Source organism: Anarhichas minor, unplaced genomic scaffold (genome assembly GCF_050575085.1).
Source record: "Anarhichas minor isolate MPS153535 unplaced genomic scaffold, ASM5057508v1 ptg000086l, whole genome shotgun sequence".
In the NCBI taxonomy this organism is placed as follows: domain Eukaryota; kingdom Metazoa; phylum Chordata; class Actinopteri; order Perciformes; family Anarhichadidae; genus Anarhichas; species Anarhichas minor.
The window spans coordinates 115,440-129,885 of record NW_027466532.1 but is presented as its reverse complement, the minus strand read 5'-3'; the positions used below and the strand labels follow the sequence as shown (position 1 = coordinate 129,885).

At 38.3% G+C, this 14,446-nt stretch overlaps 1 protein-coding gene across 2 annotated transcripts; it reads left to right on the top strand.

Moving 5' to 3' along the window:
- The first annotated feature begins 1,916 nt into the window (after positions 1 to 1,916).
- On the top strand, positions 1,917 to 9,328 carry LOC142938518 (troponin C, slow skeletal and cardiac muscles-like). Of its 2 annotated transcripts, XM_076081749.1 has the most exons (6): positions 1,917 to 2,886; positions 4,148 to 4,178; positions 5,861 to 6,007; positions 6,186 to 6,300; positions 6,834 to 6,970; positions 9,119 to 9,328. In XM_076081749.1, exons 1-6 carry the CDS (start codon positions 2,863 to 2,865, stop codon positions 9,148 to 9,150), a joined length of 486 nt encoding a protein of 161 aa, XP_075937864.1. In that variant the 5' UTR covers positions 1,917 to 2,862; the 3' UTR covers positions 9,151 to 9,328. The 2 variants fall into 2 exon arrangements, with proteins under 2 accessions (XP_075937864.1, XP_075937863.1); XM_076081748.1 differs by lacking the exon at positions 9,119 to 9,328 and having other exon boundaries at positions 6,834 to 9,103.
- The last annotated feature ends 5,118 nt before the right edge of the window (positions 9,329 to 14,446 follow it).

Sequence of the window (14,446 nt, the reverse complement as noted above, 5' to 3'; positions counted from 1 at the left end):
ATCTGTCCACTTGCACTTGATCCCTGCCAGATTGTGTCTTGTGATGGGGAGCTACTGCCAAGCTCTTCATCGTTATTCTAGTTTCTGTATCTGATCTGCTTGTTCCGACCCTGCCTGCCCATTTGGATTTTCTGCCTGCCCCTTTATAGATTTGTTTGCCTAAGTAACTGATCTCCTGGTTTTAACCCTGCCTGAATACTGAGTAAACTGAATTATCCTTGTATCTCTTCATTTTGGGTTCCAGTTTGCATGTACTAATAACCCTTACATTAGGTCCTTGCTCGGTTAGTTTAGCTCCTATCTCGGCTCTCCTCATCTCTCCTTGCAGTGGTGTTTGCTCCGGCATGTCTGGCTGGGTGGGCGGCCCATTAGTGGTGATCATCTCAAAGTCTGCCATAATTTATCCAATCCCCACGCTGCCTTCTCTGATGTTGATAAGTGTAATCTTTCCACCTGCTCCAGTTGTGAAAACGAAAATACGACGGATTAAGACAAAAATGTAGTACAATTCATGGGAGCTACCAGCCGCTAAAGGCTGTTTCCTGTGCACAGTTTGGGATATTCTGAATGATGCAGATATAGACATGGCTACATTAATTTCTGTGTGGACAATGTACTTACTAAAAAAGACATAATGTGTACCCAAACAATAAACCATTAATAACTAAAGAACTAATGGAATGCATTTATAGCAAAAAGGCAGCATTTCGAATTAAGGACCGAATGGAGCTAAAAAACGCACAAAAGGAAGCCTTATTTAAAACTTAATCAGTTGTTAAATAAGGCCAGGAGATGACAAAAGGACATTATTGAAGAACATTTTCCCACTATGAACCCGAAAAAGCTTTAGGCTTCAATGAAAGCCATGACCAATATGCAGTGGCGGGCCGTGTATTGAAAGACAAGAGACAAAACATATACATAACAACAAGAGGATGACAAGAACAGTGGGATAAAAGCCAGCAAACATCCTATAGTCAGGTGTGTGTGTGTGTGTGTGTGTGTGTGTGTGTGTGTGTGTGTGTGTGTGTGTGTGTGTGTGTGTGTGTGTGTGTGTGTGTGAACGTGTGTATGTGTATGAACGTGTGTGAACGTGTGTGTGAACGTGTGTGTGTATGTCCTTGAGCCTTTTGAGATGGGAAAAAAATATATATAATAATAATAATTAAAAAACAACAACAAAAAAAAACAGGTAAGTATTTTTAATTTATTATTATTGTAACAGACTGTCTCATGTTTATCGTTTTGTATTGGAGATATGATGTCCCTTCAGGGTTGCCGTAGAGAAAAGGCGACTTCCTCCTTTTGCCTTCAGTTGCCGCCTCTCTGCAAACTCATCTTATCACCATATATGGTCATCTCTGAAAGGCCTGTTCTCAAGAATTCTTCTCTCTCCCTCATGGCTCAGAACATTTAGTAACTATACTTCTTAGTTTAATACATTCAATGATTATGTTTTTATGGTTTAACAATATGTAAGTGTATATAATATCATATACTATACTAATAGTAACATATAATATCCTCTATAAGTAAACATATTGTAAACATATAATACATTCCATAAGTAAATATATTGTGACATTTTATATTCACCACTAGGGTTGCCATTAATCATACTAAGAATGGTTTTAATACTTAAATTCCTCACAAAGCTCAACACCTATGAGGGCTATAAATACACTAACTGCAGATTGCAGATACATGAATACGCGCATGACGGGATGTTTTGTCGTGAACGGACAATGCATATATTCAAAATTAATGTAATTAACACAATGACAAGAACAAACTCACAAGAACCAGTCACATATACTGTATATGACAACAAAGCATGACAACACATGCCAGCAAAACTGCGGCGCTAAAACATGCATTCCACCACACACTCAAGGGCACCATTCAAATAATATTCACATCAGAGGGAACAATATCAACCATATCATAAAAACGACACGATAGAAAAATGAACACAGTAGTAATGCTACTGCAAGTGTAAAAACAAAAGCAGTTCACTGACCAAAGCTGCTGTTCACTATATAAAGACAAAGTATATCCTCCTTTCTTTGATTACAAAGAGTTCAATGACGCGGTTGTACAGTACATTATTTCTGTTCAGTTACAACAGAGAAATAATCTACCAAACACTAATTTCCGAACTTTTTGTTCGATGTTTACATATATATATACATATTTGTATGGGCTACACAAGAGCTACAAAATTCTGAATAATTGAGCAACAAACCTGTACTCATGTCTAGTCTTTAAAGGCACATTGTGAAACATTTAGCGGGATTTATCGGCAGAAATGGAATATAATATATATTCATATGTTTAATTTAATGTGTAATGTATACCTGAAACTAAGAATTGTTGTGTTTTTCGTTAACTTAGAAAAGGCTGTTGAGTCCACCATGTAGCACCGGCATGTTTCTACAGCAGCCCAGAACAGACAAACCAAACACTGGCTCTATAGAGAGACTTCAGTGTTTTAATTTAGCCTGTTGGTAGAATGTAAAATTACACGTGGAGTTTCATCAAAATGAGCTCAACTGATCACTGAGACAACTTATATCAAACAGAGCATTTCCTCTTAGATGCTGCTGTCAATGTTTTACTATTGTTGGGTAGCTTCTGTTATTTCCTATTTCTAGATCTCTCTCTCTCTCTGAATCTATCTCTCTCTCTCTCTCTCTCTCTGTTACTCCTCCCTCCATCACCCTTGATGGGTCAGGAGCTTTTTTGGTGCCCCACTCCTCCAACAATAAAGACTGAGGCAGCTATTGCTAGGAGTATTTGTGCTTTGTCTGTGTGCAGCAGTGAGTGCAGTGGTTTGTCAGAGGCAGGGACAGACAAGCAGCCATGGATGACGTATATAAAGCAGCGGTGAGTACCGTTGTTAAGGCGCTGTTATATTTCTCTTTCTGATTATGATTAAATTTGAGGTGAATAACTCCAAATCATGTATGAGATAATCCTGGAACAGATCCTGTCCTTGTGTGTTGTGCTTCAACAAAGAAAAGATAAAAACACGCTATTGCAATACATTTTATCTGTTGTCTTTTCTGGTACGCTATTTCTGAGGAGATTTTGAAGCCACTGTGACAGCTGCTAACAGTAACAGCTGCTCCTGTAATTCCTAAATCAAGTTTAACATTCATAAACAAAAGCACCCACAAACTACATAAAATGAAAAGCAATAGCAAAGCAGAAACTGCTACCTTCATGAAGATACAACATAAAACTATTGTTCAGACTGTCAACTGGATGCTCTCCTAATTTGTGCTTGGATTAGTTTGTATTGTCAGAAATAATAAGTTATTTTGTTCACCTTAACAAAAGAACCTTAATATCAGAGAAGAAGGAATAACTAGCTATACCAAGTGATGTAGATTGCAATATAAAACATTTTGAAGCTTTGACTTTAGGCACTAGGTATTGGACAGATAAAGGCTATGTAAAAATCTAGGAAAAATTAAGGAAGGGGTAATTTAATAGATTTTTTAAAAGGGAATTTATTTTAATTATTACTTGTAGTCAGCTTTACTTTTGTTGTGGATGCTGATGTCCTGTCCTTGGTATATTATTTGATGGAAATATGAATGCTTTAACAAACAAGACATTATTCCATCAGTATGGAGTAAACTCTAAAAACAGCATGCCGGAGAAATAGCCCATTTCAAAACATAACTAAAATGTGAAAATATCCAAATATTGAACTAATTGAACTGAATGGAATCACTCATGACACCACACAAAAACAAGTCATTGTGTGTTCCTTCAACGTGTATCACATTGAAAAAACAGGTGTGATCAGCTCAGATAGAACACAGAGCAACCGGCTGCTGTGGTTAGTTCATATGTCTGTGCCTGACAATATAACTGGACAGTTCAGGGGAAAGAAGAGAAGGGACAGCTGATGGCTCATAAAACAAATGACCCAGCCAGACACCGGCACCGGTGTCCAAAATCCCCCTTTTGTACTCTGCCACACCACAAGAATAGAATGTGAGGAAAGCAGTCTGACATTGCAGCCATACTGCACTGTTCTACAGAATGTCAGTACAGTTGCAGACCTGAAGTTATACTCCAACTGTAGAGTGGTAAAATAAAATGAAATGTACACACTGATTTTGTTTCCCTTAAGGTTGAGAACTTGACAGAGGAACAGAAAAATGGTGAGGAAACTACTACTGCTAATACTTATTCTTAATACTATAATTTTCTATATTTACCATCATATAACTAAACTGCTAATACTCATTAACTACTGCAGGCTGCTACTGCTAACAATACTATGTAATAGAAAAGTCAAATTTTTATTGACTTTCACAATTAGTTGAAACCAGTGGCGGGCCGTGCATTTTATACCTAGGCCTTCACTGTTGTCCTGCAGCTGAAATACTAACTTATAACCACATGATGGCGCCAGAGTTATTAGTTTCTAAGGCTGTAACTATGTACGTATTAAATGTACTACGAGACTTACAATACGTTTGAATAGTACTAGAGCATTTGGAAAATGCAGAAGCTTATATTCAGGAAAATATAATGTTTTCTGCGCTCATGGAGGACAGTGGTTCTCAGCTGGTCTGGCTGTGGGACCCACCATCATTCCTTAATGACATGGAGGACAGTGGTTCTCAGCTGGTCTGGCTGTGGGACCCACCATCATTCCTTAATGACAAGTCGCGGCCCAAAGCCTTAAGATTACTTTCTTAAGGCTTCTTAAGGCTTCTTAAGGCTTACTTTCACAACTTGAACATTGCACCTACTGCTCTGCAGTGTCTTTCCTCGTCTCAGCCCCCTGTGTCATGGTGTGTGGTACATTTCGCTCAGTCAGAATGCCCATATTTGATTGGCTGAGCTGCATCACGTGATGTGATTCACTACCCGACAGCCTCTGCTGTTAAGTTTCGTTTCACGATAGTCACGTGCTCGCCCACTGACCAATCACAGCACACTCTGCACCTCGCGGCAGAGCTACACATGAACACTGAGCTGCACGTAATGCTGACGTCATTATAGGCCGGCTAGCAGGTGCTGACACGTCAAAGAATATGCCCAACATGTCAAACTAAAGATCTGATTGGTTGAAGAATATGACAATCAACAATATCGTCCCCATTCACTTAAACTGCACATGGATGCACCTGAGACTCTGCAGGCCTGGGCCTCTGTTCTTACCTAGAGACACAGAGGTGAAATCTGATTGGATAAAAGCTCTACTTAAAACAAGTTGCACTGGAAGCAGAGCAACTGAGGAACACAGAAGCTGTGCAATGAGAAAATAAGATAATGGGAACAATATTTTTCGGTTTCGAATGGTTTCGTCAAAGGTTGCGTCACAAAAATGATGTTTTTAATGCATTACTGGTATATTTGACTAATCTTAATCATTGCTCAGGTGTGGATGAAACACAAACAGTGGGAAATTAACTGTATTTGCTTCCTATCGTCCCATATTTGTTAAGTGGACAACTGCCATTCTTTGCTTAATGTATTCATTTCATCATTTTAGTTATTTCTTTACTTAGCAGGTGTGTAATTTCAAAACAGATTCTTAATAACTTCCAGACATTTCGTTAAATGATATACCACTACTTAATTAATTTGAGTCTGAACATTAAAATACAAATATATTATATAAATATGTCTAAAGGCAATCAAACAATACAACATACATTCAGAATAAAGTTTCTATGAATAAATTAATAATTATTATTTTCTTGGGTTGTAGTGGAGCTATTCTTTTAATAAAATCCATTCTTTTCCCAGTAATTAGGACAGTGATTTTACATTGTGCACATAGATTTCTCTGATTGTAGTTATGAGTACCTAAATTCCCTCTCCCTTCTAGAGTTCAAGGCTGCATTTGACATCTTTATCCAGGATGCAGAGGATGGCTGCATCAGCACCAAAGAGTTGGGGAAGGTAATGAGGATGCTGGGTCAGAATCCCACCCCTGAAGAGCTACAGGAGATGATTGATGAAGTGGATGAGGATGGTATGTCAGCCGTTTACATCCCATCAGGAGCATGTGTTGCCATAGAGTATAATAAAATGATTTTAACAACAATAAAAAAACTTGAGTGCAAATTTAGGAAAACTGGACTTTGGGAAATCAAATAACAATATGATATAGAGATATAGAGTCTTTATAACAGCATGGTGTGTGTTCACAGGCAGTGGCACAGTCGATTTTGATGAATTCTTGGTTATGATGGTCCGCTGCATGAAGGAGGAGAGCAAAGGAAAATCAGAGGAGGAGTTGGCTGAACTGTTCCGCATGTTTGACAAGTAGGTTATATTTGTATTTCTTTTCACACACTGCACAGAGCTATTCCAAAATTCAAAAGACACATTACTGAGTTAATGGTAAATGGACTGTACTTGTATCGCGCTTTTCTAGTTTTCCGACCACTCAAAGTGCTTTAACACTTTAACACATCGACATGGACTAGCAGAGCCGGGGATCGAACTGCCAATCCTCTGATTAAAGGATGACCCTGCTCTACCGCTGAGCCACCTTAATTAAAAATAAATCAACATAATACCAACATAAAATAATGACAATATTTTAATTGAAATGACTTTTCATATTTGTAATCTTTAAACTTTTTGAATTATTAAGCTATTTGCAAATTTTCTAAAGTCAAACAAAGCTCTTTTGGTGACTTTAATAGCCAAAACTTCAGTAGAATACACTGTTAGAAGGCATGATCAGGTTCAGCACAGTACAGTCAGAACAGTTTGGTGTTAAACTGTTCTTCTGTCCATTCAAAAGATATTCTGGATGAGTATAAAAACTGATTTCTTTCTTTTGTGTTAAGGAATGGAGATGGCTACATAGACTTAGAAGAGCTGAAGACCATGTTGGAGTCCACTGGAGAGGCCATCACAGAAGATGACATTGAGGAGCTGATGAAGGATGGGGACAAAAACAATGATGGAAAAATTGATTATGATGGTACGGGAGCAAGCACATTAGTAACACAACAGACACCAACTGTATATCCTTCAATGTTCAGATGCAAAGATTTTACATTTGCAATTAAATTTGGCAGGAAACATATCCTTCAAACTGAACAAAATAATACATTGTTTGCCATCAACTTCCACAACATTTATGAGCATTCCTTTGTCATTGAGAGAGTCACACTCAAAATAATCAAAGATTCAGAAAACCAAGTGACCTACAGGTGAGATGAGGATGGAGAAGGTCTCAGGTACTTGACCGTGCAGGGCTTTATATGTGAAAATCAAGGCCTTGTCCACAAGTAGAGGGGTATTTTTGTAAACATAGTTTTTTCTATGCATTTTGGGCTTTACACACCCAAATGGCGATTTAGGTCACTGAAAACTGAACTTTAAAAAAAGTCTAGCCAAAGTGAAGATTTTTAGAAACTCTGTTCTCAGTGTCAACACTGAAAACAGAGTGTAGACAGGGAAACAAAGGCGGCATACATACATCTAGTAATGGCAGACATGGTTAAATAACCTTGCTTACAGGACTTTTTACTACATATGAAGGTACAGGTACTCTTACACTGTATTGAGGAACAGAATGCGAGAACAATTGGGAAAATTCCCAAATAAGGAGCAGTTGTCCTGAATCCTGAATCTTGTTCTGTTTGTAATGAAAATTTGACTAATCCTGAGATTTGATTAGTTACAGCCTAATAAAACTTAAAACTGAATGTTACATATTATTTCTGTATTTTACACAGACGGGTACTGTTGTAGTCTAGATGAATTATGACTGTGGTTTTTTAGCTGTGTACAATGGTGATACATAGCTATTACGATGTTGATTTAAAACATTGACCGTACAAAATCAAACCATCCATTGCTGAAATTGGGCCCAGTGTCTTGGGACCTGCTGAAGATCCAGCCAAAAAGCAAAATGTTTCTGGAAGTAAATGGTAATGGTAAATGGACTTGCATTTGTATAGTCCCTTTCTAGTCTTCCAGCCACTCAAAGCACTTTAACACTACATGCCAGTCACCCAAGGAAGACTAGAAAAGCGCTATACTACAAGTCCATTTACAAGTCACCATTTACCATTCACACAATCAAACACTGATGGCTACCACTTAAGATGCCACCTGCACATCAGGACCCATTCAAACACTGATAGCACAGCAATCATGAGCAATTTGGGGTTCAGTGTCTAGATCGTAGTGCCGATCTTCCAATTGGTAGACAATCCACTCTAACTCTGAGCCACAGCTGCCCCCTATCAGTACCGACAGGAGTGGATAGGTAAATACCTGTGGATCATTTCTGCCCTATGAGATCCAAACAAAGCGTTGTGTATGGTCTGCAGGACTATACTGTTCTTTGACACTGAAAGTAATATATTTGAGGTCACACCCACCTCAAACTCAAACAAGGAGCGGGTCTTGGAATGATGGATGGAGGAGAGTAATGATGGACAGCTGACGTCCAGTGGCTGGTAGGAACTGGGGGAGTGGAGACTCTTGAGTGGGGACTGTCTCTTCAGAAGCTCTGATTATGCAGAGTCCCTCGTGGTTCCTGTAATCATGTGTGAGAGAGAGAGAGAGAGAGAGAGAGAGAGAGAGAGAGAGAGAGGGAGGAAGAAATATAGAAAGAAAAAGGGGTTGGGGGGAAGGATGTTGAAGCTGAGTCAAAGAGGAAGTCAATGGGTCAGTTGTGTTTAAATACTTTGTGCAGAGTAAATGAGATATGTTCGGGGCGTGGTTCTTGTTCCCTAACCAAGTTATAATAGTTAATCTTGTGTGGATGGATTTTTTTTTAGAACGAAGGAGGAAAATTGCTGTTTTCACAGAAATATCCGTGAAAGGCTGGACAACCTTAAAAGTAAATCCTGAACTTAATGGGAAGCCAATGTAAGGAAAATAAAAAGGGTGTAATGTGAGTTACTGTACTGAACCTTGTCAATTGCAGTGTTGTAGTCGGGATGATATGAAAAGCGTGAATGATCGCTCTCTCAAGCTCAGGATGTGATACACCTGACCTTGTCAATTCTACTGGGTTTTGGAATAAGGAGAATCAATCATATGTCATATCTTCAATACAAAAAAAATTATATATATATATGTATGTATTGACTTTGTGCGTTCTCTCTGACAGAGTTCCTTGAGTTCATGAAAGGTGTTGAATAAAGGATTCGGATGGAGGCCTCACTGCAGCAGCATCAAGGGCGATTTATTCCTGAAGATATGCCTCCACCTTTTGTCTGCATTTAACAATAAAGACAACACACCGGTCCTCAGCAGACGCCTGTCCTGTCCTTTCTATTATTCTATTATTATAGTGATTATGAATTAAAATGTCACATATAAGGACTTTTCATTAAAAAGATTTTCAAAATTACATTGTCTGTCATGATATGTGGATCTTAAATTTCTGGTAAAATTGGTAAAAGCAATTTAATTTTTTTACAAGATTGCAGATTGGGAGATATTAGATCCAAGAAACCTATAGGCTTCAACAGACAAAACAGTATAGTTGATTTTGGTTAGGGTTGGCTTTGAATGTGAGCTCATGATTATTCCATTGGTTGGTGGCTTACAGATGTTGAACCCTGAAAGGTCACATATTTTTCAAATCTTTCAGGTTCATACATGTATTTTGATTTTTTTTTTCTACAAGAGCATGTATGCTGTAATGCTAAAAAAATATTTTATTCTTCTCATATTGTATATGCCTATTTACCTTCTATCTGAAAAGGTCTGGTTCAGTGCCTGTCTCTTTAAGCCCCTGTCCCGAAAAAGCTCGGTCTGCTCTGATTGGTCTGCGTTTGCGGGGCTGCCTGTCAATTAATACAGTACATGGCTGCACATGGCCGTGTGTCTCTACATGGAGGCTTAAGAACATTTTACTTTAAATATTTACCTACTTAAAAGTTTAAGAACCAAAAAGTGAACACAGCACATGTTCCAGCAGGAATTTCAGAAATTGGGTGAAACTAACAACATCATCAACCAAGATTACAGCTTTGTCTGATGCAAATAATGCTATTCATTATTCATTGTTAGCTCAGTATTTATAATAATGATAAACTCTGAACCATGAGTAAAATAGAGAGTATTCTCTATTTTACTTTACAGGTACATTTGTGAGAAATGACAGACAGAGCCAAGTGAAGAAAGCATTTGTTGTGAGGATACAGATGTAACCAGAGGTATGCATGTGACCAGGACTACAGGCAAAATACAGCCACACTGACTATAAGCCCGCAGGATTATAGTCAGTAATGCACAAGGAAACAGCCTTTTTGCAAAAAATACATCAAAACGTGCGGCGCGATCGGGAATGGTGGGCTGTGACTTTTCTCAGAGATTCGTCCAGCCTTTTTTCCCAAAAATCGCGAAAAACTGAGCTAAATTGCTCCATTCACTTGAATGGGGTTTCAGAATCAGAATCAGCTTTATTGGCCATGTATACATAGAATTTGACTCCGGTTTACACATTGCTCTCAACGCACATAGATAGAATATACAAATAAACAAGAAAAATATAAAAACAAAGACATTAAAGACAACAAAGTAGAAGAGAGAAACTAAGCATAAACATTTAACTACTATGTACAATACAAATATAAATATATATCGAAGAATTTATATAAACATGAGAGCAACAACAATGACAATAGACAATAGATTTGGGATATTAGTGCAGAATTGTGGTAATAGTGCAAATAGTGCAAATGGAGGTGCAGTATGTCTGATTTATTGTTCATGAGAGTGACGGCCAGCAGAAAGAAGCTGTTCCTGTGTCTGGTGGTTTTGGCGTACAGTGCTCTGTAGCGCCTACCAGAGGGGAGGAGTTGGAACAGGTTGTGTACAGGGTGTGAAGGGTCTGCAGTGATCTTTCCTGCCCATTTCCTGACTCTGGAGGTGTGCAAGTTCAGGATGGAGGGCAGGCTGGAACCAATGATTCTCTCTGCAGACCGTTGGAGTCTGTTTCTGTCCTGTTTAGTGGCAGATCCAAACCACACAGAGATAGAGGAGCAGAGAACAGACGAGTTAAACAGAATCAGCAGCTCCTGAGGCAGGTTGTACTTCCTGAGCTGGCGCAGGAAGTGAAACCTCTGCTGGGCCTTTTTTGAGATGGTGTCGATGTTGGAGGCCCACTTCAGGTCGTGGGAGATTCTGGAGCCCAGAAACCTGGGATTCAGCATTCCAAGTATTGTTCTTCGAATTTTTATTCAACTTCTTCCGCACGCTTTTTGGCACGTATCTCCTTACACATACACGAAATTTGACTTCTGCATTTGACCCATCCCTGTATATAGGGAGCAGTGGGCTGCCAATGACAGGCGCCCGGGGAGCCGGGGGTTCAGTGTCTTGCTCAGGGACACTAACCAACCCTGTCTCCTAAAAATTACGTTCCCCCAATACTAAAACGCATTCTCAATTACGTTGGACTAAAAACGTATTTTCCTCAATGATTACGTTTGGTTCCACGTATTACAAAAACGTTTCTAATCAACATATCTTTGCCGTGTGTTTCCCACAATGCGCATACGTTTGTGTTTGAAAACGTCAAACACAAGCGCGTTTGTGTTTGTTTGTGTTTGTGTAAGCGCGTTTGTGTTTCCCACAATGCGCTTACGTTATATTACGTTTGACTGAAAACGTATTTACTCCATGATTACGTTTGGTTCCACGTATTACAAATACGTTTCTAATCAACATATCTTTGCCGTGTGTTTCTCACAATGCGCTTACGTTTGTGTTTGACGTATAACTACGATATTAAAACATAAATACCTTTCTAATCAACATATATTTCTCCTGTATCTGCAGGGCAAAGACAATGACCCCCCCCCCCCCCCATCATTTATTTTAATGAATGGGTTAATTTAATTCCCGTATATTTTTGTATCTCCTGCAGATTATGACAGCATTAGGCGTCTTCCATTGATGTGTGTCATAGGAACTATTCGTGTATACCATAACAGTAGTTTTTTTTTCAACTAAACGATTCAACTCCATCAATGGGAATTCCCGAGTGACGTACGTAGGGACACTCCCATTACCCTTGTTTACTTTATCCTGCTAGCGTTTCATTTTCGACCAAATCCATTGGACTAATTATTATACTGGTTAATGGTTAATGAATCACAGGTGTTTCGGGGCGTTTCATGTCTAACCATTTTCATTCTACATTATCATGCCAGCTTTTTGTATTTTTGGGATGTAATGCAAGCTTGGGATCCCTTTTGCAGCTTTTGAACTGTTATCTGATGTGTTCGCACCATAGACTGTATATAATAACGTTCGCACTTTTTTCTGCATAGATCACGACACGATCGCACTTTGCAGATATAATTATTTCTTTGCACGTTTAACTGGGAATATTTTCATGGCGAACAGGAAGTACGTCACTTTCCCTCGTTTTCTTCTTCGTCGTTATTTACGTACCAGACAATGCATGGCTCCACGAACCAGACAGAATAGCGACCCCACGTGTGTCTACATTGAAATGACATCTTCATTCTTGAAAACAGGTTGCAAAGTTCAGACTCTCAGTTTTTTTTATGAAATATTTCAAATCCACCAGTAATCAATTTCAACAATGTTAGAACAGCTGAGGAAAAACTTAAAGTGTTAAATAGGGTTTTTAATGCTTTTCTGAATGGTTGCAAGATTAATAGGACTTAATAATAATTTAAATAATAAATACACAATTTATGAATAGGTAAAATATCACTTTATTGCATGAAGAAATATTCATGTTTTTTGGTTTCCCAAACTGCGAAGGATTATGATGAAAGGGGCATGTCTGGAAGAGGTTCATCATCAGAAGAGTCAGCATCAAGGGTCCCCATCATCCTCCTCCTCATCATCCTCATCCTCCTCCAGGGCAGTGGGGTCCATCAAAACATTCCTGCATATAAAAGCATTACTTATTGTCATCGTTTGCATTCAGGCTCTTAGTCTTTATGGGCTGACAGCATTGTAATGTTTGACAATCTAAATTGTATACTACCTGCAAGGTAATATTAAGGAATGCTGGGGGTAAACAGTGACATGCATAAATGGAGAAAATCAAAAAATGTATTGTAAAAGTAAAAAAGTACTGAAATTCATCTTATGTTGTCATGTTCTGAAAGGAGATAGATAGAAATACAGTGGAGGGAAGACATTTTATCCTGTACAGGGACATTTCTAATCCATTAATACAAATTTCAATAAATATTTCAAATGGATTATCAAGAATATTTTTTCATATATACAAGCTATAGTGAGGGATCTCTATACAATATTAATTGTTGTTTTTTGTATTGTGTTAGACAGCTGACTTTAATATATTATATAAGAGATTTTAAGTTATTAATGTGGCATTGCTATATGCCATACCTATAATGTTTGCATGCAAAGAAAATACCTCTCCAATTTCAACCATTTCTACTCAAAACAATAACAACTGAAGCCAATGTATTTCAAAAAAAAGTCTGCATGTAGTATACTAACCTGTATATGCTGAACGCCTCCTTCATCTGTGTCTCCATCTCCTGGAGTTTATTTTTCAATAGATCCTTCAGCCCCTCATATGCCTCCAAGGACATTATAAAAGGACAGCCTAAAAGGGGGAAATGGGCAATATTGTTCTATACATTTGTGATCATTAAATAACTGCATTCAAATGAATCACGATCAAATACATAAACTCATGTCAAATAATGATCATTGGGGTCTTTATATTTCAGTTAAATACATACTCTGTTTATCCAGGTCCTCCTCTATCTGCTGGATCTCTCTTTTCATACTTTTGGAAGAGCCTTTGAGGTAACGGCAGTGGATACTCATCTCTTTGATGAGAATCCCATCTTCTTCTCGAAGTCGAGACAGCAGCATTTCCTTGTCAAAGACAAGTTTCTTTGTCTTGAGGGGGACTTTGGATGCTGTAACGAAGTGATAATCTTGCATTTCTCAAACAGTAATGAAAACAAACTTCAATAAATGTTAACTGAATTACTCCTGAAGAATAGACAAAGAATAGACAAAATTACAAAGGGTACAAAAGGGACTTAAATACACAGTATATGACTGATAGTGTCAGACCAAAAACAGTATTGGAACAGCAAAGATATAAAAATACACACAATAGATAGAAAATGCAATATGAAAGTGCATTTACCAGAATCCCATGGCCAAATGGGGAAGTCTTGACCAAGAATGGCATCTGCTGTATCAACAGCTTCTCCGTCTGGCACAAGGACGTTGTAGGCTGCAATTGCTTCCTCCAGTTTCCGCTTTTCCTTGGCAATAATGTCACGTTTGGGCTTGCGGTCTTTGTTATTATCTATCAATTTGTTACAAAATCACAATTTTTCTCTTCCTGTGAACATAACACAAATTACTGCGGCACGTAAAAGCTGTATTTCAAAACAATAAGAATAATAACCCACCAATGTCTCTGTACAGCTCTATTTTTCGCTGCTTGATT